Raw genomic sequence first — 23585 nt, forward strand, 5'->3', positions numbered from 1 at the left:
GTACTGCGGTGATAGATGAAGATCCCCAGAACGACAGCGCAGATGAATGTTCCCAGCAGTGAGGCTGCTGTCAAGCAGATCCCTAAAGGTTCCTGATAGGAGAGGAACTCAGTTTGCCTAAGAACACAGAAATCTCGCTGTGGGCTGGACCAGAAGTCCTCTGGACAGCTGAAGCACTCCAAGGAATCTGACAGAAAGGAGAATTATGTGTCATAGGTGCAGCCAGATGGAAAAAAGAGGCCTCCTCATTAAATATTCAGTTCTTAATCAACAAATGTTTCCATGCTAATGTCTATTTTTTATTTTTTTTAATAATGCTATCAAAGTAGCTGAAATATAGATACTCACTGGTTTTGTTATTGACCTTCCCCTCAGAACAAGGGATGCAGTCAAAACAGCACTCAGGTTCCCCCTTCTTTCTCACCATGCGGGTTCCTGGAGGACAGTTCGCGCTGCACACCGACCCCGGTGGCTGAAAAAGAAAACACAAAATACCTACATAACATATTTTAACCTACACCCACGGAAACGGTAAATGTGAAAAGAGAGAAACGAGTCACCTCTTTCGATTCAAAGTTCCAGAAGATTTTGTCTCCATCAAGTGTGAGTTGTTCATCACTGAAAGCTGACATTTTAACCTCGCCGACATTTTGAACATTTGCTCGTCCGTCGGGGAGCCGGAGCCAGTTCATGACGTCATATATCGGTAAGACGTCGCCGTTCTCGTCAAATGACACTTGGTCACCAAATGATGTGGTGAAATTGACCCTTTCAAGGTAGTACACAAGCTAACAAACAGCAAATCAGACAAGATTTTTTTTTTTAATATCTTTGCAACACAAATGGATTCAATAAATCTCAAATTCCTCTAACATTCAGAGAGTTAAAAAAAGGGAGTATCTGGGCTTTTTATTTTTTTATTGTAGCTGTCTATCAGTTTAATTTTGCTCTGCAATAAGAACCTGTGAAGAACTCGACCTTCTTTTACCTGCCACGGTTTCAGTGTTTCCAGAGCGGCGCAGCTTCCACTTCCTGGTTCGCATCGCAGCAAATCGTGAAGGGCGTGTGCCAGAGCGTACACGGCTTTGTAAACGTTGTATTCGGGCCGGAGGTTAAAAATGTCTAAGAACTCGGTCTCTACCGTTCTTAAATCTTCTTCTCCAGAGCAAACTTTCCCTCCGTTTTCAACCCATCCTGCAGGCGGCGGTGTAAATCTGCACTGAAACGTGAACTCCCAGAACTGGTTTACCTGAAATGCATCAAAACTTTACAACGTGTCACTTATGAATAGGGCTGGACGATAAATCAACAACAATATGTACGGTGATAGACACATGATCAAGATCAATAGTTATACATCCGATAGAATTTTCAATAAATGTACAGAACTCTGAGATAGAAAAGCAAAGCATTCTGGGGGATGTAGGCCGAGGAAAGGCCTGCTAAGCAAGGTTGGTGGCATCAAGAAACTCCCTCGCTGTTTGGTAACCTAGCAACAACCTGTTGAGTAACAGGTTGTTGCTAGGTAACAAGCTTGCGCAGGAGCAGCTTAAGGTTTCAGAACCGTGTCTCTAAAGAAAACCTACGTTGGCTTAGAGTGAAAACTGTGGACAAAACAAAAAAAAAGTAACGTCACAAGTTTGGCAGTATTTCAGACATTTAAAGAAAAAAAAAAAAAACTAATCTAAAAACATTGATATTGATTGATATGAAACACCTATATCATGATACGCTTATTCAGCCACATCGTCCAGCCCTGCTTGTGTAAGTATTTGATAACACAGATAAATCTCACCATGCTATTTCCATAGCTGCTGTTGTGTTTTATATTAGGATTGATTTCTAGCAGGAAGTCCCTGAGGCCTGGTATCTCTCCTCGACGGATAGCGATGCCCAGTGTGCCCCCGAGGTACGGCATGAGGTCAGGGGTCTGCAGCACGGCAGCTGTGGACCAGGCTTCACTGGCCAGCCACTGAAGGCCTGTCAAGTTCTGCCTCACAACCTGTGTAGGGACAAAACGCAATGTCAAATTCTAACTCTACATATTGTATAGAAAGTAACTAAATGAAGAAATCTGTAAAATAAAAAATAATGCGTATAATTGTCATTGGATAATTTAATAGCACGACCAGATAAGTTTAATATGTTTTTGCCGCGTTTAAGTGAAATGTCATATTCGTTCTGATGGCGAGAGTAGGAAAATAAATTCTCATCTCTGTTTAGCCTAACTTCTACATCCTTCATCTTGGAACAAAATTGCTCCTCAGGAGCATTAGTAAGCAGACCAGCTGAAGGAGACCCCTACACCCACCGAACTCTACAATACATCAAAACATGTGTTTAATAGCACTAAATTAGCAGTTCATTTTTATCCACTATTAAAAAAAAAACTGATAAAAACATAAACTGCAACATAACGTGATAATGATGACAGATAAGGCTGTAACATGATAGCCAAAAATGTACTGTTTTGTGCTTGAGGCCATGTGTTTGGATGTCACTATTAAAGCAAACACCATATTTTTTTCCACCTTAGGTTTTAAGATATTCTTTCAGGGATTTAGATTTAGATTACAGTGACGCAACGTCTCCGTTTTAGAACAGAATTATCCGTCTCGCTTCTTTAACCTCTGACCGTCTCTGAATCCACCCCGAATGCAGGCCAACGTGAGAAAAGACAAACGTTACCTCCTCCATGAGATTGATCATGTGGCTCTCGTGTGCAAACACAACGATCACCCGAGCCGTGGAGGCCTTCATCACGTCCACGATCCTCTTCAGCTCCAGCGGCTCGTTGTCCCATGGCAACACCTCCATGTAGGCCAGGCAGCCTCCGTCAGATGGACTCAGATCAGACTGAAATGACTTGGCGGCATGGAGCCCGTAGTCGTCGGCGCTGATCAGCAGTCCCACCCAGGTCCAGCCGAAGTGCTTTATGATCTGAATCATAGCATTCACCTGAGGAGGCATGGAGTGAAAGGGAACATTTTGTAGAAAATCTGATGAGAATGTTGAAATTCGGATGAAATTACAGGACTCGTGATTGCCACCTAGGAGATTTCTACATAATGTTTCAGAATTGCCCAAGTATGTCTAACTTCTGGTCCCATGTGAAATTTCTTACATTTCTACTCCTGTTTTTTTTTTTTTTTTTTACTCATTGATATTTCTCACACCTCTCTTAAACAAATTCAACTTAAAATGTTTCTGGGTTCACATCTGCTAAGAAAACAACTACATCACAAAGGGTTTACAGCTGATACAAAAGCCTGCAAAGAACTGTTAACGTTCAACATACAACTGAACAAAGTCTCTTCTAACAACTCAGTGGAGTCAGTAGCTATCAGGTCATTGTATGCACATTTGCTACTTGATGTTATGTTTCTTTTTCCTTTCTTAAGCATTTCAATACAAAGAGACGCTTAATATGCCTGTAACCTTGTTGAAAATCAGTAAAATGTCAATTACAAAATAAAGAATGTTTCACAGGAATCAATCTATTTTTCTCTGCTCTTAAAGACGGATGATTTTTATTTAGTTATTTATTTTTTCTGCAGTCTTTGTTGCATATTTACCTGGAAAGCATCGCTTGGTATTGTTCTGAAGAAGGACGGAAACTTCTGACGGTCACTTAGACAGGAACATGTGGCAAAATAACTCACCTGTTAAAAATACACATTTTACACATATATCGTTTTTTTTATTTTTTTTATTAAGCAATTACTTTTTTTATTTATTTTTTTTCAAATTTTGGACCAATTCGTCGGTAAAACTGAACACTCACCATTGGCACTCGGTACAAACCTAACACGGTGGAGATGGCGATGGAGCGCGTGGAGGAAGAATCCCCCACAATTGCCAACACCGGAGGGCTCCTTGAACAGTTATCCTCCATCACAATCTCCTCCTCTTGTCCGCTTATTAATGCCAGCGCTGCACGAAATCCAATTCCCAGTTTAACACAGTTGTCGTACAGACTGTATCCCAGAGTGACGTTGGGCAAGAGCTCGGAGTTCCTGTTGATCTCATCAACTGCAAACGCCATGGTCTGGGCCTGTCTAAATCCTAGAACGTCAAAACTAAAACAGCAACACAACGGTTGAAATAACGAAGACACAACAACTGAGGTTTAAAGCTAAACGTTTTGTCGAAGCAAAAACACACAGAAAATGCATGTAGGGTGTTGACTTAACTTATCTCCATGTCTTTTGCACACTTACCCATGGCAGGTGGGATGCTGGGGCTCAGACGTGAAAGACAAGTCAGGAAAAACTGAAAAAAAATTGATTTCAAACAATCCCCCCAGAATCACATCTCCAGTCTTGTGCATGCCGCTGAGATGAAACTGTCCTTGTGACCGACATGAGGGCGGCTGAGGAGAGGGGCTGATGCTGTAAGAACAAAACGAGTGCAACAGTAGCAAGAGCAAGATTTTGTCTTTACAGGAATACATTACTGTCATGTGGCCACCCCTCTCTTTAAACTCAGTTAATTATATTGTTTTTAACTTTGTCACTCCACCCCTTTTATTGACTTTCAGTGTTTACTCACACTGCATGCCGCCAATAGGAGTAGAGGACAAAGAGTTGGCAGGGTTTCAAATGTAATTCAGTTTTGACTGATTTTGGATACGTGAAACGTTATTATGTAGTGATAATAGAACTAACTCAACTGTTAAAATGTTTAAAGGGGCAGTATTATGTAAAAGCGACTGGTTTGTGCTTGTTGTTCTCTTATCATAAACATATGTGGAATGTTGCTTTCATTTTTTTCATGCATGTTTGAGAAATCCTTTAATCTCTCTTAGCAACCATTCAGCTGCGCAAAACTCCTGAGTGGACCAAACGCCGCCTTTGAGACGCAGCTCCTCCTCAGAGCTACGGTCTCCAAGGTTCCCAGCTTATTACAGAGCTCCCCACCCCTGCAACTCCCCCACTCAGCTCCTTCAGACTAGCCAGCAGCAATTAGCAAACATCTGGTGAAACTGCGCATCTGCTGAGCTCATTTATGAGGTACTTCTCAGTGCAACCCTAGTAAAAAAAGAAAAAAAAAGTTGTTAAAGGGTTAATAGAATAGCAATGTTGTGACGATTTCTTGAAGAGTAGGATTTTCTTAAAGAGACAGAGGCCCAATTTCAATGCGTCAAATCAGCTGGCACAGAGATTGTTTCTCCCACCTTCCATATGTATAGATTTTTTAATATTGTCACATTTGAATGTGTCTTTTTTCCCGTTTAGGAAGAACTCTGAAAATTAAGAAAGTGTTACTATTAAAGCAAGCATTTTTACTATACAAATGGCACTGGATTAAATCTTTATGTTTTTTGTTTTTTTTTGCTTAAAAATCCATCCTTATTTCAGACAAAATAGATCCATATCATTAAATAAAAGAGCACACATGTAAACATCAATCTTCACTCAGACAAAACTATCACAAAAATAAATTATACACACACTTTTGTTACAATATTCATAGAAGCTTGTTGTATACTTTGTGCTGCTTGAATGAGTGAATTATAACATTTATACATATTATAATTCCCAAATAAGGAATGAAAACTATGAAAAAAGAATCTTATGATTGAACTGTAGAACCTATGTAGAAATATTGTGTGTGTGTGTGTGTGTGTGTGTGTGTGTGTGTGTGTGTGTGTGTGTGTGTGTGTGGAGAAACACCCAAAAACACATTTTGATAGGCAATACAGTAAATAGTATTTTATTCACTGACTCACAGTAGTTGTGTTATTTTTAAAGTGTCCTCTAGGTGGCAGCAGCAAACCGTGATAGAGGAAGCACGACGCACTGGAGACAGTTTACATGGCACGACTGATGAGCCATTGGCATCCATTTTATCCAAGATTGTTTTTTTAGGGTTGTTAGTCACATTACATATACAGTAGTACACAATAAAATCAATACAAAGTTACAAACTAACAAAAAATGAAAGAGGACTCTGCACAATTTGTCTGGAAGGCCACAGTGTGAAAATATTCTTAAACAAGTAGTTTTAACTGTGTGTATTTTTATTGCACATTTTCATGTGACTGTATGTAAATGTCCATTTAGTCCAGTTGTTAGTCCTAAGTGTGTTTTGTGGTTTTGTTTGTAAACAAATATAACATTTTAGTTTCCTCTCTGATTATTTTGTAAGAGCAGAATCTAGTTATGGCAGACTGCAAAAGCAAAAATAATCAAACCATTCAAAGAACAGTCTTCTGAATAAAAAAAAAGGAAGAAATGACTTATTAGTACTAGTTACTGCTATTAAAAGCCTTGAAAGATGCTTTATCGATTGTACACTGTTCAACAAAACAATAGCATTTTTTTTATTTCACTTTTTTTCTTGGTTGATCTCTCATTTTTCACTAAATTTGAAAATTGTGCACAACAGTAGCTGGCAGGAAGTCTGTGATTTTAAGTTGCCCAGCTGATTTAATTGAGGATAATTACTAGGAACAATTCATGACTGGACTCACTAGTGTTGTATTTCATAAATCTGTGACCATTGAAGTTATTGACAGATCTGAATGGAGTTATTTGGAGGAGTGACCAAAAACTTTACTAAAAATTAAGCTTTTTTATTATTCCATAGGACAAAAAGAGAAAATCAATTGCAAAGAGGGTTAAATTTATTTATAGTTACATTAAAATATTTATTCATAGTACTTACATGACTATTAACAAAAACATAAAAAACAGTGAAACTGTTATGATTTCCTGTATCGGCCTATGATAGCCTTCTTTGTATTCCTGTCTGGTTTGAGCAGAATTAGATAACATTTGGGTCCAAACAGCGCCACCAAGAGGCCAAAACTGGAGGCCAGGATGGCAAACACCTCCACCGCATCTGCATACTTTCCCGGTGAGTTGATATAAGCAGGAACAAAGGCCACCCACACAGCACAGAAGATCAGCATGCTGAAAGTGATGAGTTTGGCCTCGTTGAAGTTGTTGGGAAGATTCCTCGCCAAAAACGCCAACACAAAGCTGAGAATAGCCAATATACCAATGTATCCCAGCAACACAGCAAAGGCAACCGTGGAGCCGACTGCACACTCATAAACTATTTTGTCATTGTGGTATTTGGTGTTTTTATAGGGGGCAGGTGAGGAGGAGACAAGCCAAGCGATGCATATAGCTGCTTGAATACAGGTGAGAAACAGGACGGTTCCTCTTTGCTGCGTAGCTCCAAACCACTTGAGACTGGCTCCCCCTCCTGCCTTGGAGGCTTTGAACACAGCCAGAACCACCATGGTTTTAACCAGGATGCAGGACACACAGAGCACAAAGCTGATCCCAAACGCTGCGTGTCTCAGCTGACATGTCCACAGTATGGGTCGTCCGATGAACAGCAGCGAACACAGGAAGCACAGCTTGAGTGACACCAGGAGCAGGAAGCTCAGCTCTGAGTTGTTGGCTCTTACTATGGGTGTACTGCGGTGATAGATGAAGATCCCCAGAACGACAGCGCAGATGAATGTTCCCAGTAGTGAAGTGGTTGTTAAACAGATCCCTAAAGGTTCCTCATAGGAGAGGAACTCTGTTTTTTTAAGAACACAGAGATCTCGCTGTGGGCTGGACCAGAAGTCCTCTGGACAGCTGAAGCACTCCAAGGAATCTGACAGAAAGAACAAGACAATGAAATACTGATATGTTCAATAAACTGAACATGTATTCTGAAAAAAAAAATCTCAATTAAAAAAAAACATCCTTAAGCATTAATGAATCTACATTAATGAATCTACTTTCCCATTGACCCAATATTTATATTATTTTTCATATTATTATGATGTAATTTATAAATCTTAAATCTTGTATTTGTATTAGCAGTAAAACAAAAACCACTATAAACTACAGAAAGAAACTGACATCAGTTCTTGTGTAATTAATGCACTTACAGAATTGTGATAAAATTCAAGTTAACTTTCATAAAAAAATGTTTTCTTTTTTTTTTACATATTTCTTTGTCACACACTGACAGTATGGTAAGAGACAGATAATCTGTGAAAGATTATCACAAGGTTTATATATATATATATATATATATGTGTGTGTGGGTGTGAACTTTTAAAAAAAAATTCTGAAAGTAAACTCAATAGCATACATAAAGACATTACCACCTACTGGTATTATTGCTAATCTTTCCCTCAGAACAGGAGACACAGCTGAAGCAGCATTCAGGTTGTGTTCTTTCTCTGGCCATTCGAGTGCCTGGAGGACAACTTTCACTGCAAACTGAGCGGATTGGCTTGGAAATAAAAAGGAAAACAAGTATATGATTATGTGTTTCTTCATTTTAATTCCATATGAAAGGCATTTTTTTCAAAAAAAAACAAAAAAACAACAAAAACCTTTTTTGAATCGGTGTTCCAGAAGATTTTGTCCTCATTGAGTGTGAGTTCTTCACCTCCAGCGTCAGACTTTTTCACTTCGCCAACATTTTGAATCTTAATCTTTCCGTCAGGCAGTCGCAGCCAGTTCATCACGTCGTATATCGGCAGAGCGTCGCCGTTCTCATCGAATGAGACTTCATCACCAAATTCAGTTGAGAAGTTGACCTTTCGCAAATAGTGTAAGAGCTACAAATGGAGGAGAGACTTAATACAGACTCAGTCGGAAACAAAAGTTTATCAGTAGTTTTAACGTTAAATACGTTTACTGTCTCTTTAAGGATCAAATGAAATGGCCTAAAGAAGTAAGTTTCAAACTTTTCAACCTCTTTGTGATAGCACAAACACCATCAATTGCCAATCAGTTTTTGTTTGTTTTTTTTTACGATGTGCAAGTCCTTTTTAATCTCCTATTAAATTTCCTCTTAAAGTGTAAATTACAATTTTTCAGTATTTTTTTTTTTCATTTAGTTTGACTTCTGCGAGCGCTAGTAGGTTCCTAACCCGAGTCTTACCCAGAGGACGCACAGTTTTTATTTGCATTTGAAAAAGTTGCAAATGACAAAGGATATCCTTAAGTAACACGATCGCTGAGAAAACACCTGCTGTTTGAACTGGCTTGTTATAAAATACAATGCTTAATTTTTGCAGATCACCATGTAACATATTGCCATTGTTTTGATCTAGTGGGTAATTTGGAACAAAACAAACAAAAAGTGACAACCTGGCTGTACACATATATGTTTGAAACAAACAACAACAACAACAACAACAAAAAAAACAGAGCAGACCGAATGTTTCAGGTGAGTTAACCTCGAGCAGCAAAGAGCTACAACACTTATACAGCAGATGTTTTCTTGTGTAAGAACTAGAGCAAATTATTTGGATGAAAGTATGTTGACCAATAGAATGAAATCTGAATAACTATATAATCAATGGGTGGAACCAATCCAAAACTCATTCTGCACTCCAACATGTTTAAGTTCTTGTACCACTCCCTGATAGAATGGCACCCTGGGTGGTGAGCCATATTGTTCTTATGAAATATTAATACAAATTACTTCCATCATTAGGTTTGTCTCTTCTAAGTGATTTTAATATGCAAACAAACCCTTCCAAGCACAGCAGCTGTTTTAGAAATAGATGCTCACCTGCCATGGCTCCACAGCCTGCAAACTGGCACAGCTGCGCCCAGTAAAAGGTCCTTCGCCCGGCTCACACCGCAGCATGTCGTCAAGGGCGTGAGCCAGAGCGTAGACTGCCTTGTAGACATTGTACTCAGGCCTGAGGTTGGAAACGTCCAAAAACTCTGTCTCCGCCAGTTCCATATTTTCGTGGCCGGTGCAGACGGATTCCCCGTCTTCCCTGTCCGCTGGGTTGAATTTGCACTGAAACGTGTGCTCCCAGAACTGCTTCACCTGTACAAAAGATATACTTCAACCATCACGAATAACTTACTGTCTATCTCAGAGTAGATACATTTCTAGGCTGGGGTTGTACCAAGCTAGTTTCGCTGGTGTCATTCGGGTCAGGGCGTATTTTCAACAGGAAGTCCAGGAACCCGGGTATTTCTCCTCGTCGGATGGTGATGCCCAGCGTGCCGCTGAGGTACGGCGTGAGTTCCTGTGTCTGGAGAACAGCTGCTGATGACCAGGTTTCACTAGCAATCCACTGCCGGCCAGTTACGTTCTGCTGTGCCACCTGATGATATCAAATGTGTGTCATTTGAATTTTCATTTTCCAACCAGCCTGTATAGTGATTTAAAAGATAGAGGTGTGTCTCATGCTGAATACGTAGAAGCTCAACAGATGTTTGTATTAAGTTACAATGTCTTTCTTCCACTTAAACTCTTAAAAATACAAGTCTAGGGAAAACATTTCTAACCTAATAGATTTCTAACCTCCTCCATTAGCTGAATCATGTGAATTTCATGTGCAAACACGATGACAACACGAGCTGTTGACGTCTTTATCGCGTGTACAATCCTCCTGAGTTCACCTGGGTTACTGTCCCAAGGCAAAACCTCCAGGTAGGCCAGGCAGCTTTCACCAGATTCAGCCAGGTCGGCCTGGAAAGACTGGGCCACATGACGTCCATAGTCATCGTCACTGACCAGCAGGCCAAACCATGTCCAACCAAAGTGCTGTAGAATATGAATCATGGCACGCACCTGGGGGGAAAGCGCAGGAATCAAGATATTTGGGGCGTAGGCTTTGTGCACTTGGAATAAACATCAATATTGTCAATCCAGACAGCAGAAAAAAAATAATGTCTCTTGTGGTGGCAGTTCTCTTCTGTCTCTGTTGTCCGAGACAAATATAGTTTCTCAAAAGGGGATAAAAAAGGTTTTACCTGGAAAGCATCATTTGGGATTGTTCTAAAGAATGTGGGAAAGCGCTGCCGATCACTGAGACAGGAACATGTGGCAAAATAACTCACCTAAATAAAAAAACAACAAAAAACAGGTGAATTTAATGGAAATTAAAAGCTTTTCTTATTGTATAAGAAAAGCACAGTAAAGCTTACAATAGGCATGTTGTATAAACCTAGCACATTGGCAATGGCAATCGAAAAAGTTGAATAGTGATCGCCAACGACGCCCAGAACGGGAGGGCTTCCAGAACAGTTCTGGCGGAGCAGAAACTCCTTGTCTCGGCCGCTGGCCAGGGATAAGGCGCCGCTGAATCCAATGACGAGCGCACCGCAGTTATCATAAAGGCTGTATCCCAGGGTCAGGTTGGGAAGAAGGCTGGAGTTGTTGTTGATCTCTTCGACAGCAAAAGCCATGGTCATGGCATGCCTGAACCCTAAAGTGTCGAAGCTAGCACACAGAGTTTGACAGTTTACGACCAAATAAGGAAGCAAGAATCAAAGAAAGGAGATATTCTTCCTTCAGTGTGAGAATGAAGGATACTCTGAGCGTGACCGTTTCACTGTGTGTGTGTGATACTCACCCTTTGCAGACGGGCTGCTGTGGCTCTGATGTAAAAGTCAGTTTGGGGAAGACAGAAGTGTAATGGACCTCAAACAGCCCTCCTAGAACCACATCGCCTGACTTGTGCATCTCGTTTAGATAAAACTTTCTCCTCAAATCACATGTCGAAGGAAGGGAGAGGGTCACACAGCACACGAAAAGAAAGCAAACACTCAAGAGTAGGCATGTGTTCTGAAAACCCCCCATTACTGCCCTTATCCCCTCATGTCTTTTTACCCTCAGTACAAAGTTACTACATTTTATATGCTAGGCGGTGCCATGTCTTTGACATGATTCCCTTCAGTGTTTAAGTTTCTGAGCACCAATAAGAAACAGAGGGGCTGGACGTAACACAGACGTCAAAAATACAGTGAAAATTTCATTGTAACACTGAGTGTGTAAAAGTCTGGAACCATCTGTCTTCTAAACTAAGTATTTATTTTTATTTTTATTCTTGAAACTCAATAAAATAATGCACGGATTTACAGATATTGTACAAATGCAAATCCGATGTATGGCATGCGTTTTTAACGAAACCCCAAGTCAATACTTTAAAATTCCCCTGCAATTGCAGCTCCAAGCTTTTCAGGGGTGTCTATTTGCTTTGAACATATGGAGTTAGAATTTGACTTATCTTTCATTGTAAATTGGCTCAAACTCCATCAAATAAGAAAAAGTGTTTACTGTGAACATCAGAGTTCAAGTCTTCACTCAGACAATTAATTGGAGTCGAGGCTAGACTTTTTCATTGCCTGTCATTTTGACTGACTGGGTAAAAAATATCCAAAAATGTTAAAATGATAATGATGACTCACTAATTGATAATCATTCAATTATTATTTAGCTTAAATGTTCTTCGGTCCGAATGAGCTGAAAAGAGATCCCACCTTGTGCAATCACACATCTACACTGCCAAACGGCAGACTGGAATTACAAACTACTTCAGCCAAAGTTTTGAAATCAGGGAACATTTCTCTAATTGAGGTGATCAACAAAACTCTGAATGAAAGGTTTCCTGATCACACAAGGCTTCGTTTCAGTGGGAGGAAATCCAGCATCATTCGCTGCTTGGGCACTAGTGTTTGGACCCGTAGTGCCACAGACTGCTGCTTGAAAATGACGTTTATTTGGAAACCTTAAATGTGTTTTCAAATTCATTCAGTGATTCAAATGCAAGGTTTTTGTGCACAATCCTCTATGTGGATTATATATATCTAGTGCCTTTGCAAATAAGCCTAAAATTAAATTTTAATCACTCAAATTAGTTGTTCTCCTTTTGTTTATTGTAAAACTTCATCTACCTCTGCATATCTTAAATTTCACTGAGTAGGTTTGATCCAAAGGCCACCAATTTAAAGTTTCCACGCCCATTTCCTGGATGAACTTATTTTGCAGAAATATGGGGCTTAGTATATTTTAAAATATTTTGTTGCTGATGAAACATAATAGAAATTTGCAAATTTATAAAGAGATAAATTCAACAAAGTTTTTCATACCTTTTTATTAGATGTAACAAAAGATCTCACTAACTTGAAGTGTCAAACCAATTTAGGAAAAAAAAATTTTTTGAATAAAAACAAATACTAAATACCACAAAGTCCATAATCCAAATTCCACATTGTTTTGCATGAACAAGGCGAGACATGTTAAGATTTGGTGGTTCCTCTGCCCATTATAGCTTTCTTTGTATTTCTCTCCGGTTTGAGCAGAATTACATAACATTTAGGTCCAAACAGCGCCACCAAAAGGCCAAAGCTGGAAGCCAAGATGGCGAACACCTCCACTGCATCTGCGTATTTACCCGGAGAGTTGATGTAGGCAGGAACAAAGGCCACCCACACAGCGCAGAAGATCAGCATGCTGAAAGTGATGAGTTTGGCCTCGTTGAAGTTGTCCGGAAGATTTCGTGCCAAAAACGCTAACATCAAGCTAATGAAAGCTAGTAAGCCAATGTAGCTAAGCAGAACAGCAAATCCAAAGGTTGAGCCAACTTCACACTCATAAACTATTTTGTCATTGTGGTACTGCGTGTTTTTATGTGGCATCGGTGAAGCAGAGACGATCCAAACAGTGCAGACCGCTGCTTGGATGCAAGTGAGAGCGAAGACGGTTCCTCGCTGCTGTGTAGCACCGAACCACTTGAGACTGGCTCCCCCTCCTGGTTTGGAGGCTTTGAACACAGCCAGAACCACCATGGTTTTAACCAGGATGCAGGACACACAGAGCACAAAGCTGATCCCAAACGCTGCGTGTCTCAGTTGACATGTCCACAGTATGGGTCGTCCGATGAACAGCAGCGAACACAGGAAGCAGAGTTTGAGTGACACCAGGAGCAGGAAGCTCAGCTCTGAGTTGTTGGCTCGTACTATGGGTGTACTGCGGTGATAGATGAAGATCCCCAGAACGACAGCGCAGATGAATGTTCCCAGCAGTGAAGTAGTTGTCAAACATATCCCAAGCGGTTCATGGTAGGAGAGGAACTCTGTTTCTTTAGGGAGACAGTGATCTCGCTGGGGGCTGGACCAGAAATCCTCTGGACAACTGATGCACTCCCTGGCATCTGAAAAGGAGGAAGAAGCTCTTTTTCTATGCACATTATGTGTTTTTGCTTAAAAGCAAAAATAATAACACTTACTAGATCCATTGCTGATCTTTCCATCAGAACAGGGGATGCAGTCAAAACAGCAAACAGGCTGACCCTTTTTTCTTGCCATCCGTGTACCTGGAGGACAGTTTTCACTACATACTGACTGGGGTGGCTGGAGGTAGGAGATATAATCTGTCACTCCTCATTAGCACACACCGATACTTTGAATGTTATCTGCTAGAAGAAGAAGTCACCTTTTTTGACTCAAAGTTCCAAAAGATTAGGTTTTCGTTAAGTACAAGCTCTTCCCGTCCGAAGGCAGACTTCTTCACTTCGCCAACGTTCTGGATTTTGGTTCCTCCTTCCGGGAGCCACACCCAGTTCATGACATCATATATAGGCAAGGCGTCGCCATTTTCATCAAACGACACTTGATCACCAAACGGTGTGGTGAAATTGACTTTCTGTAAATAGTGCAAAAGCTACAAAAGGACGGAGAGAACGACAAACCTCAAGCAGAGTTTCATGAAAATCTACAATAGACTTTTTAGAAACCTGGACCTGATGTTTATTCTGTTGTCCAGAGCGTAATTTGCAGCGTAATTTGATGTCACACCTGCCACGGCTCCAGACTTTGCAGAGCCGCGCAGGTTCGATCAACAAAGGGTCCCTTGCCTGGCTCACAGCGCAGCATCTCATCAAGAGCATGAGCCAGAGCATACACCGCTTTGTAAACGTTATACTCAGGTCTGAGGTTGGACACGTCCAAAAGCTCAGTCTCAACCTGTTCAAGATCTTCATCACCGGTGCACAGATCTTTCTCATCTTCTTCCCCTTCGGCTGGATCGAATTTACACTGAAACGTGTGTTCCCAGAACTGTCTGACCTGAAACACATCCAAAAAGAAAGAGAAATATTCAGGAGTTTTAGATTTGTAATGATTTGCGTCCTTTCCACTTGGCATTCCTTCAAAAATCCTTTGAATTTTTACCAGATTAGTTTCGTAGTTGTCATTTTTATCAGGATGGGTTTGTAGTAGAAAGTCTCTGAGCCCTGGTATTTCCCCTCGACGAATAGCGATGCCCAGAGTGCCACCAAGGAAAGGAATGAAACGGGGAATCTGGAGTACAGCTGCTGACGCCCACGCTTCACTTGCTATCCATTGTCGGTCGGTGACATTTTGTTCCGCTACCTGGGTGTGCGTTACAAAAACACATCTTTAGACTTTAAAAATATGCTGCAAGGTTTAGAAAATGAATGGCTTGATTGGTGCCATTTTTGTGGGCAATTCAATTATCTCCATACATCTTTGTTTGAGAAAGAACTTTGCAGGAAAGTTTATTGTCAATTCGACAGTAGACTAGAATAACTCTTACCTCTTCTATCAGCCTAAACGTGTGAATCTCGTGAGCAAACACGATGACAACACGAGCCGTTGACGTCTTGATCAAATTTACAATTCTCTTAAGTTCGCCTGGTTTGCTATCCCAGGGCAAAACCTCCACATACGCCAGACAAGCGCCACCCTGCTGTGAGAGGCTCGACTGAAAAGACTGGGCCACATAGAAACCGTAATCATCATCGGTAACCAGCAAGCCAACCCACGTCCAGTCAAAGTGTTTCAGAATTTGAATCACGGCATTCACCTGGGAAAACATGAGAAAAAGAAAAGACGTACAAAGTTCTCCTGTGGTTAAAAATGTGTGCAAAGGTCTTGAAATAAGTTCCTGTCATGGAGACTTTGTGACTCTAAGACGCCACTCTTTGCTTCAGTTTAGTTTCTTCACTCTCTGTGGTGGGAATAGGAACTTGAGAATTGCCTTGTTTGTCTAAATTGACATGAGCTTTTGGTAACACTGTATTTGAAGGAGTGTTCATAAGACTGACATGACGCTGTCATAAATACGATATAACACCTGTTATGAACATGAAGAAGTCTTTATAAATGTTTGTGACTATTGTCATGAAGTGTCATTCAGTAAATAATGACACTTTTAATGGGAAGTTGCTTTAAAAGTTGCATTAAAAGTCAATTAAAAGTTCCAAATTTGCATTATTTGGTAAATAGTGACACTGTAATGCAAACATGACATCTTCACTTGTTTTTCCCATTTTGAGGAAGGGTTAGCAGATGTCACACAATATTCAATGCCATATTTAAACCTCAGGATACCAGGGAAAGGACGGCTTACTAAAACAAAAGTTCCTAAATCAATGAATATGACAAAATGCTTCAGTTGAAATATCTTGTACTGCAAAGGTGGAGGTGTTAAAAAAGTGACACTAGTGAGTTTAACGAAAACAATAGGTTAATACTGTAGAATTTTTCCACAAAGATCAGCATTTTCAGTTTGAAACATTTTCAGTTTGAAACATTTTCAGTTTGAAATGCTGAAGCAATAAACACTGGAATTATTTCAATAATTTTTTTTACATGACTTTTTTTTGCTTAAGTAACTGCATGTATTTGCAATATATGAGTAAATCCCATTATTGAATAGATTATCTTACGTTTTGTGCAGAACCAAGCTGTGCCTCACCTGGAAAGCATCACTTGGGATTGTTCTGAAGAAGGACGGAAACTGCTGACGATCACTCAGGCATGAACATGTGGCAAAATAACTCACCTACCATTACAATTACACACAAACAATATCCTTCAAAACACTGTCAAGAGATTTCACATTCAAAACAGTGGAGAAATTTCAGGTGAATCGAAGCACACTTCGACAGAGCACACTTACAATTGGTATTTTGAACAAACCAAGCACATTGGCAATCGCTATTGAAAATGTTGAATAGGAATCACCGACGATGGCAAGAATAGGAGGAGTCCCTGAACAGTTCTCCTGAGGTGAAATCCCCTCTTCCTGGCCACTAGCCAGAGATAAGGCACCGCTGAAGCCAATAACAAGTGCCCCGCAGTTATCATACAGGCTGTATCCCAGCGTCAGGTTTGGCAGCAAACTGGGGTTCTTGTTGATCTCCTCAATAGCAAAGACCATGGTCATGGCATCCCTAAAACCTAGAGTGTCAAAACTAGAACAAAATGTCTCAATAAATGTCAAAAAAGGGTGGAACTTGCCACATATCATATTGACGAAGTAGGAATTAAGACTAATTTTACATGTGTCACAGGCATCCACATATAAAATTTAACATATCAATTTCTATAAAGTCTGAACAGACAGTTTAATTTACACAGAGGTGTTGAATTCATCCGTGATGTACCTACCCTTCACAGCTCGGTTGTTCTGGCTCTGAGGTGTATGTGATGTCGGGGAAAAGAGAAGTGTAGTGTACCTCAAACAGCCCACCCAGGACCACGTCACCTGGCTCGTGCATTTCATTAAGGTGGAAACGTCTCCGCAAACTGCAGGCTGAATCCGTGAATGAGGCCACTGACACAAAACTGAGAGTCAAGAGGAAAGGTGTGTAAAGTAAAGCCTCCATAACTCTCCTCCTCCTTTAGCACATGTTTATATTGTTCATTCAAGAGTGCATGAATTTATATGCAACATTACGTCATCACTGACGCGTTGCTCTATTCAGAAATGCTGTGGACAAAACACAACAAGTGTGAATTAATTTTTACTGGCATTAAAATGATCACAACAACTGATGTGTAAACCTTTTTGGGATTTTTCTCTTTTGAAGGTATCAAGAAGAAATTCAGCTAAAAGTTTAGGAAAATAGTCAGAAAACTGAACTGAATAGACAACCTGTTTACACTTTTTCCAAGATTCAACTAAATGTAAAATGAACAACACAATGAGACTGTAAGAGGCAAATTTAATTTTTTTTCACTTTTTTTATTTTTATTTATCCTGGACAAGGCAAAGAAGACGTAGATTTGCACAAAGCTTGAAAAAATTGTAAGATTGTTTATCATGACCATTGAGAAGGTTTTCAAATGATGTTGCTGGTAAACAAAAAAATGGGAGAAATGGTTTCAGCATGATCGCATGTTTCTTTTTAATTTTAGATCAAAGTATACCATGATTTTTTTTTTTGGTCAGTTTTTTTAAGTGAAATATTTGGGTGAACTAACACCCACTGAGCATTCTGGGAACTGACACTGAGAAAGTGGCATCTTATAAGTACCAGATTAAAAACTGGAATGAAGTCACATCAATATTTCAAATTCTTTCTTGCTCAAAAGCTCAAAGAACATCCCAATCAGGATTTAGCTCACAATATTCAAGGACAAACCAAACAATTAGGGGGAAAAACAAATGCTTGATAGACACAAAGGCACATATAAATATGAATTAGTTGTACTGAGCAAACAAAACATCTCTCTGAGCTGATACATTGTGCAAATATCTAAAAGTTGATGAGTTTGTACCCTAAGTATCTTAAAAAGGGCTTCAAAGCAAAAATAAAATCGTGGTCAAAAAGGCACAATGTTTATTTTTTGTTCTCACAATTTCTCATATATTAGTACATTAAATATTTGTACATACCACAACAAATCATGTTATTGATAAATGTTTTTAAGTTTCAGTGAATGAGTTAGAGGTGAATAATTATTAACAGGCTGCAGCGATAAAATAAATTGCACATAAGCTGCCATTTAACATTTCGTAGTTCTATAACCAATGATGGCTTTCTTTGTGTTTCTTTCAGGTCTTAGTAGAATTATGTAACATTTAGGTCCAAACAGCGCCACCAAGAGGCCAAAGCTGGAGGCCAGGATGGCGAACACCTCCACTGCATCTGCATATTTACCCGGAGAGTTGATGTAGGCAGGAACAAAGGCCACCCACACAGCGCAGAAGATCAGCATGCTGAAAGTGATGAGTTTGGCCTCATTAAAGTTGTCTGGAAGATTTCTTGCCAAAAATGCTAACACAAAGCTAAGGATGGCGAGTACACTGATATAACCCAGTAAAGCGCTGAAACCAATTATGGACCCAACGACACACTCATAGACGATCTTGTCGTTGTGGTACTGAGTGTTTTTATGAGGTGCCGGTGACGCGGTGACAATCCATGCGGTGCAAATTGCTACCTGAACGCAAGTGAGAGCAAAAACTGTTCCTCTTTGCTGCACAGCACCGAACCACTTAAGATAGGCTCCCCCTCCTGGCTTGGAGGCCTTGAACACAGCCAGAACCACCATGGTTCTCACCAGGATGCACGACACGCAAAGCACGAAGCTGATCCCAAACGCTGCGTGTCTCAGTTGACATGTCCACAGTATGGGTCGTCCGATGAACAGCAGCGAACACAGGAAGCACAGCTTGAGTGACACCAGGAGCAGGAAGCTCAGCTCTGAGTTGTTGGCTCGTACTATGGGTGTGCCGCGATGGTAGGTGAAGATCCCCAGAACGATCGCGCAGATTGACGTTCCCAGCAAAGAGGTCACTGTCAAACAGATACCCAGAGGTTCCTGATAGGAGAGGAACTCGGTTTTCTTAGGAATGCAGTGGTCTCGTTGGGGGCTGGACCAGAAATCCTCAGGACAACTAAAGCACTCCAAGGAGTCTGACAAAAAGAGGGGAGGGGGTAAAAAAAATTGACACCTATTTAGCACAAGCATTTGCTGCTGTGCGTTTTGCACAGGAGAGGTTGAAGATTTTATATGTTAATATATAAAAGTGCTATCTTCTTTTGCTTTGTGGAGGTAGTATTTCATCAACAGTGACCTCTGCTGTTCAGAGAAGGCACTGCAGGAACTCTAAATCATAGTTGAAAGCAGAAACTACAACTGATTTACTTTAGCTGCGTTTCCATTACAAATGTGCGCAAAATGTTGTCAGTATTCAGCTAATGTTGAATAAACACAATTTTACAATTGTGGTGTTTCCATTAAACAATAAGCACCATTAAAATAAGCTTGTTTATTAAAGTTATTTAAAAACATGCTGCGCTATGAACTTCAAACTACTTCCTGCCGTCACAAACCAGAGGCAGCATCTGGTTACTGACCGTGTGACTCATGTGATTTGATTTCCATTATAGTTATCAAGAATAAAACAATTTTGATTTGGCCAACCACCAAATCATCCTAGCGCCAAAACATTTTTTATCAAAAAAAAAGTTTTTCTTTTTTTTTTCTTTTTTTATTTTATTTCCATTGATCAAATTTATTTTCAAAAAATCATATGGTAAATGGAAACACAGTTTTTGTTACCAAATAGTGACGATTGTGTGCCATTTAACCTGCCAAAAGCTTAAATAAATCATTTTCAGCTTTATTAAACCAAATGATCAAAAATCAAAGCACTGACTAGATGCTAGGAAGAAAAAAGGAAAGCCACCATTTGTTTAGTCACTAACCCCCCAAAATCATGAATTCATCAGATTTTTAAAGCGCCACTAAACAACAAACTGTGAAAATGGTACCAACCAGTTTGGTTGCTGACCTTTCCTTCAGAGCACGGGATGCAATAAAAACAGCACAAAGGCTCTCCTTTCCTCCTCACCATATGTGTTCCTGGGGGGCAGCTGTCACTGCACACTGACCTGGGCGGCTGAAAAAGACCAAACAGGAAATATTTAAATTTCACTCAGTGTGAGCATCTGACTCTATCTTTAAGCAAAGCCAAAATTCCTACTTTTTTAGATTCAAAGTTCCAGAAGATTTTGACTTCATCAATTGTGAGTTCTTCCTCTTTGGACGCAGACCTCTGAACCTCCCCGACACTCTGAACTTTAATTCTTCCATCGGGCAGCCAAATCCAGTTCATGATGTCGTATATCGGTAAAGCGTCGCCGTTTTCATCGAACGTGACTTGGTCACCAAACGGTGTGGTGAAGTTGACCCGTTCCAGGTAGTGCATTAGCTGCAAACACAAAAATAAACATGTTAAATCGATAAGCGAGAATTGTTGCTTTCATTATAATTATCACCAAAACACAACTAAGCCAACCAAACTTTTTTTTTTTTTTTTAAATGTTCTGTTTGTTTGGTTACATCTTACATTAAATACTTGCTTATATGTTATCTTGGGATGATGTTAATATTTGAAATGTTGTTGAGAAATTAGGATGTTTAATTTTTTTTTCATATAGGCCACAAGACAGCACATTGAAAAGTATACAAATTAAAATGTAGAAATATCACCCATATCTGAAGTTTATGATTTGAAAGATGTGGCTCCGTTGGAAGCTTTTCTTAGTAGTTGTTATATTTGTATTTTAAGTCAGAGAAATTATAAATATTGATGTTAGTGGTAAATTTTAAACTGACCTGCCAGAGCTCTAATGTTTGCAAAGACGCACATGTGTTCCCGCTGAAAGGCCCTCGCCCTGGGACGCAGCTCAGCATGTCATTAAGAGCGTGTGCCAGCGCATACACAGCTTTGTAGATGTTATACTCAGGCCTGAGTTCTGACACATTCAGCAGGTCAGTAGTCACGCTGTTCAGGTCTTCTCGTCCGCTGCATTGCGCTCCAGCATCTTCCACCGAACCTGCTGGAGGCGGCAGAAACTTGCACTGAAATGTGTGTTCCCAGAACAGCTTCACCTGAAATGAAGGCGTAGATTTTCTTTTTAATTGCCGGCAGGCGTGAATAAATTCAACCCACTTTTTTTTACACACAGTCTGACTTAGTCAAGCTCTCACCATGTTATTTTCAGAGATGTTGTTCTGGTCAGGACGAATTCTCAGCAGGAAGTCTCTGAGTCCTGGGATTTCTCCACGACGGACAGCAATGCCCAGAGTTCCACCAAGAAACGGCATAAAAGCGGAGATTTGGAGACCTTCGAGTAAAGTCCAGGCCTCGCTGGCAATCCACTGCAGGCCTGTCACATTCTGCTTCACCACCTGAATCTCACAATATAGGTTTTTTTTGTTTTTTTTTTTTTTTTTCCACAATTTTGAAAGGCAAAAAAAATTAAAGTCTGTTCTGTGCACTTTACTATTGATTGTTAGAATTGTTCAGTTCACATAAAAAGTTTTCCTTTCTGTTAAATTAAAAAAGATTAAACTTTATAGTTATTGCATACTATTAAAAACCTCTGTGTTAATATAGGATTACATTACCCTACTTAATTTCTCAATTTTTACTTAAAACCAAAGAGCATTTTGTTTCTTTAAAGCCAAAATAAAATACATAAATCAGGTTTGTAAATCTTGTCACTTTGAAATTTGATATAAAATTTCACAGAATCAAATGCAAGCCAGTTTTTGTAATAAAAAAAAAAAAAAAAACATTCTTTCTTTTGTGTTATGACTCTGACAAGTCTTTTTTCTCCGACCTGTTCCAAGAGTTGGATCATGTGCATCTGATGTGCAAACACGATCACTACGCGTGCCGTGGACTTTGTCATAACATCAACAATCCTTTGATATTCCCTCGGATTGTCTCCCCACGGTAAAACCTCCGTGTACGCCAGACAGCCGCCCCCCGATCGAGTCAGGTCAGTTTGGAATGACCTGGAAACATGAAGGCCATAGTCATCGTCACTGACCAGGAGGCCCGCCCAAGTCCAGCCGAAGTGCTTCAGAATCTGAATCATGGCACGGACCTGATGAAGACGGAGCGAAAGTGTAGACGTGTTCATTGTGAGGCCTAATTCCAGAAATACCTTGAACATTTATGAATAAATTTAAAGTTCACCTGGAAAGCGTCACTTGGGATCGTTCTGAAGAAAGATGGAAAACGCTGGCGATCGCTTAGGCAAGAACACGTGGCAAAATAACTCACCTATAAGAAGAAATATATATACAAAAAAATTCACATTTTGCTTATGTTGTGAAAAACATCTTGGCATTTCTTGCAACAGACTGAAATATTCTGGCAGGTTTCTTAGAGGACAAACTTACCATAGGCAGCCTGTACAAACCTAAAACGTCTGAGGCAGCTATAGAAAACGTGGAAAAAGGGTCACCGACAATTCCCACAACTGGAGGGGTTCCTGAACAGCTCTCTTGAATCGAGAACCGCTCCTCCTGCCCACTGGCCATTGCCAAGGCAGCACTGAACCCAATGCTAAGAGTGGCACAATTGTCATAAAGGCTGTATCCTAGGGTCACATTAGGCAGCAAACTGGGGTTCTTATTAATCTCATCAACAGCAAAAGCCATAGTCATAGCATGTCTGAACCCTAGAGTGTCAAACCTAAAAAAACAAATAAAAACAAAAACAGAAGAAGAAGAAGCATGTCATCAAAACTGATTCTGTATCAGTGTGTGTGTTTCGTCAGGCTACTCACCCCTGGCAGCTGGGCTGATGTGGCGCTGAGGTGAAGGTCTGCTCAGGAAAGACGGAGCTGTAGTGGACCTCAAACAGCCCTCCCAGGGTTACGTCGCCAGGCTTGTGCAGACCATTGAGGTAAAACGTTCTCAGCAGCTTACAGGACGAGGAAAGAAAGGAAGACTCGGAGAAGAAAAGGGAGGAATAAATCATGAACTGATAGATGTTCATGAGGAAATATTTAACAAATAAAGCCACCATAACTGCCCTTCCACACCGGCCAGCCTGCGGGACTCATAGCTAATTTTATATAGAGGACTACAGCAGCCTTTTCCTATCTCCGTGTAATTATTCACGCCACCCATCAGAGCATTGTTGTGGCCCCATGGGTGGCCTATATGGATGTAATGCTTTCTTCTTCATTACTTATTTAAGAGAGTAATAAACCAGCAAAATTTTAATTGTACCATTTGTGTCTGGCATTTGGA

At 40.2% G+C, this 23585-nt stretch overlaps 3 protein-coding genes across 5 annotated transcripts in view; all 3 read right to left on the reverse strand.

The window, feature by feature from the left end:
* The window catches only part of LOC103139687 (extracellular calcium-sensing receptor-like), an 11501-nt gene extending 6943 nt beyond the window's left edge, over positions 1 to 4558 (reverse strand). Inside the window, 10 exon segments of the mRNA XM_016672581.1 lie at positions 17 to 187; positions 349 to 472; positions 561 to 788; positions 989 to 1249; positions 1796 to 2002; positions 2689 to 2958; positions 3576 to 3662; positions 3785 to 4079; positions 4221 to 4272; positions 4552 to 4558. Coding sequence (XP_016528067.1) covers positions 17 to 187; positions 349 to 472; positions 561 to 788; positions 989 to 1249; positions 1796 to 2002; positions 2689 to 2958; positions 3576 to 3662; positions 3785 to 4079; positions 4221 to 4272; positions 4552 to 4558 — 1702 coding nt within the window.
* Positions 4559 to 6633: 2075 nt separating this feature from the next.
* On the reverse strand, positions 6634 to 11762 carry LOC107836500 (extracellular calcium-sensing receptor-like). Its single transcript, XM_016672645.1, has 9 exons — positions 11345 to 11762; positions 10917 to 11211; positions 10743 to 10829; positions 10291 to 10560; positions 9890 to 10090; positions 9541 to 9807; positions 8351 to 8578; positions 8124 to 8247; positions 6634 to 7617 (listed from the first exon to the last, which is right to left on the reverse strand). The coding sequence occupies exons 1-9, from the start codon at positions 11569 to 11571 to the stop codon at positions 6707 to 6709; spliced, it is 2610 nt and encodes an 869-aa protein (XP_016528131.1). The 5' UTR covers positions 11572 to 11762; the 3' UTR covers positions 6634 to 6706.
* A 1088-nt stretch (positions 11763 to 12850) lies between these two features.
* On the reverse strand, positions 12851 to 23550 carry LOC103139677 (extracellular calcium-sensing receptor-like). 3 transcript variants are annotated; one of them, XM_007554449.2, is made up of 11 exons: positions 23117 to 23550; positions 22728 to 23022; positions 22522 to 22608; positions 22160 to 22429; positions 21525 to 21725; positions 21150 to 21425; positions 20515 to 20742; positions 20307 to 20430; positions 18683 to 19441; positions 17187 to 17363; positions 16876 to 16990 (listed from the first exon to the last, which is right to left on the reverse strand). In XM_007554449.2, the coding sequence occupies exons 1-11, from the start codon at positions 23356 to 23358 to the stop codon at positions 16977 to 16979; spliced, it is 2673 nt and encodes an 890-aa protein (XP_007554511.2). In that variant the 5' UTR covers positions 23359 to 23550; the 3' UTR covers positions 16876 to 16976. The 3 variants fall into 3 exon arrangements, with proteins under 3 accessions (XP_016528130.1, XP_007554512.1, XP_007554511.2); XM_016672644.1 differs by lacking the exons at positions 18683 to 19441; positions 20515 to 20742; positions 21150 to 21425; ... (3 more) ...; positions 22728 to 23022; positions 23117 to 23550 and adding exons at positions 12851 to 13924; positions 14000 to 14123; positions 14206 to 14433; ... (2 more) ...; positions 15328 to 15597; positions 16492 to 16578 and having other exon boundaries at positions 16696 to 16990; positions 20307 to 20373; XM_007554450.2 differs by lacking the exons at positions 20307 to 20430; positions 20515 to 20742; positions 21150 to 21425; ... (3 more) ...; positions 22728 to 23022; positions 23117 to 23550 and adding exons at positions 12851 to 13924; positions 14000 to 14123; positions 14206 to 14433; ... (2 more) ...; positions 15328 to 15597; positions 16492 to 16578 and having other exon boundaries at positions 16696 to 16990; positions 18683 to 18772.
* Between the last annotated feature and the right edge of the window lie 35 nt (positions 23551 to 23585).

Source organism: Poecilia formosa, unplaced genomic scaffold (genome assembly GCF_000485575.1).
Source record: "Poecilia formosa unplaced genomic scaffold, Poecilia_formosa-5.1.2 Scaffold63, whole genome shotgun sequence".
Taxonomy (NCBI): domain Eukaryota; kingdom Metazoa; phylum Chordata; class Actinopteri; order Cyprinodontiformes; family Poeciliidae; genus Poecilia; species Poecilia formosa.

Bases quoted from the DNA above. Each gene is read 5' to 3' on its own strand.
- LOC107836500 (XM_016672645.1), bottom strand. From the start codon at position 11,571: ATGGGGGGTTTTCAGAACACATGCCTACTCTTGAGTGTTTGCTTTCTT. The intron at 10,561-10,742 runs GTAAAACCTTTT...CTTTCCCCCCAG, and splicing joins TCCCAAATGATGCTTTCCAG to GTGCGTGCCATGATTCATAT. The intron at 7,618-8,123 runs GTAGGTGGTAAT...TCTTTCTGTCAG, and splicing joins AAAGATTAGCAATAATACCA to ATTCCTTGGAGTGCTTCAGC.
- LOC103139677 (XM_007554449.2), bottom strand. From the start codon at position 23,358: ATGGTGGCTTTATTTGTTAAATATTTCCTCATGAACATCTATCAGTTC. The intron at 23,023-23,116 runs GTGAGTAGCCTG...TTGTTTTTTTAG, and splicing joins CATCAGCCCAGCTGCCAGGG to GTTTGACACTCTAGGGTTCA. The intron at 22,609-22,727 runs GTAAGTTTGTCC...TTCTTCTTATAG, and splicing joins GTTTGTACAGGCTGCCTATG to GTGAGTTATTTTGCCACGTG.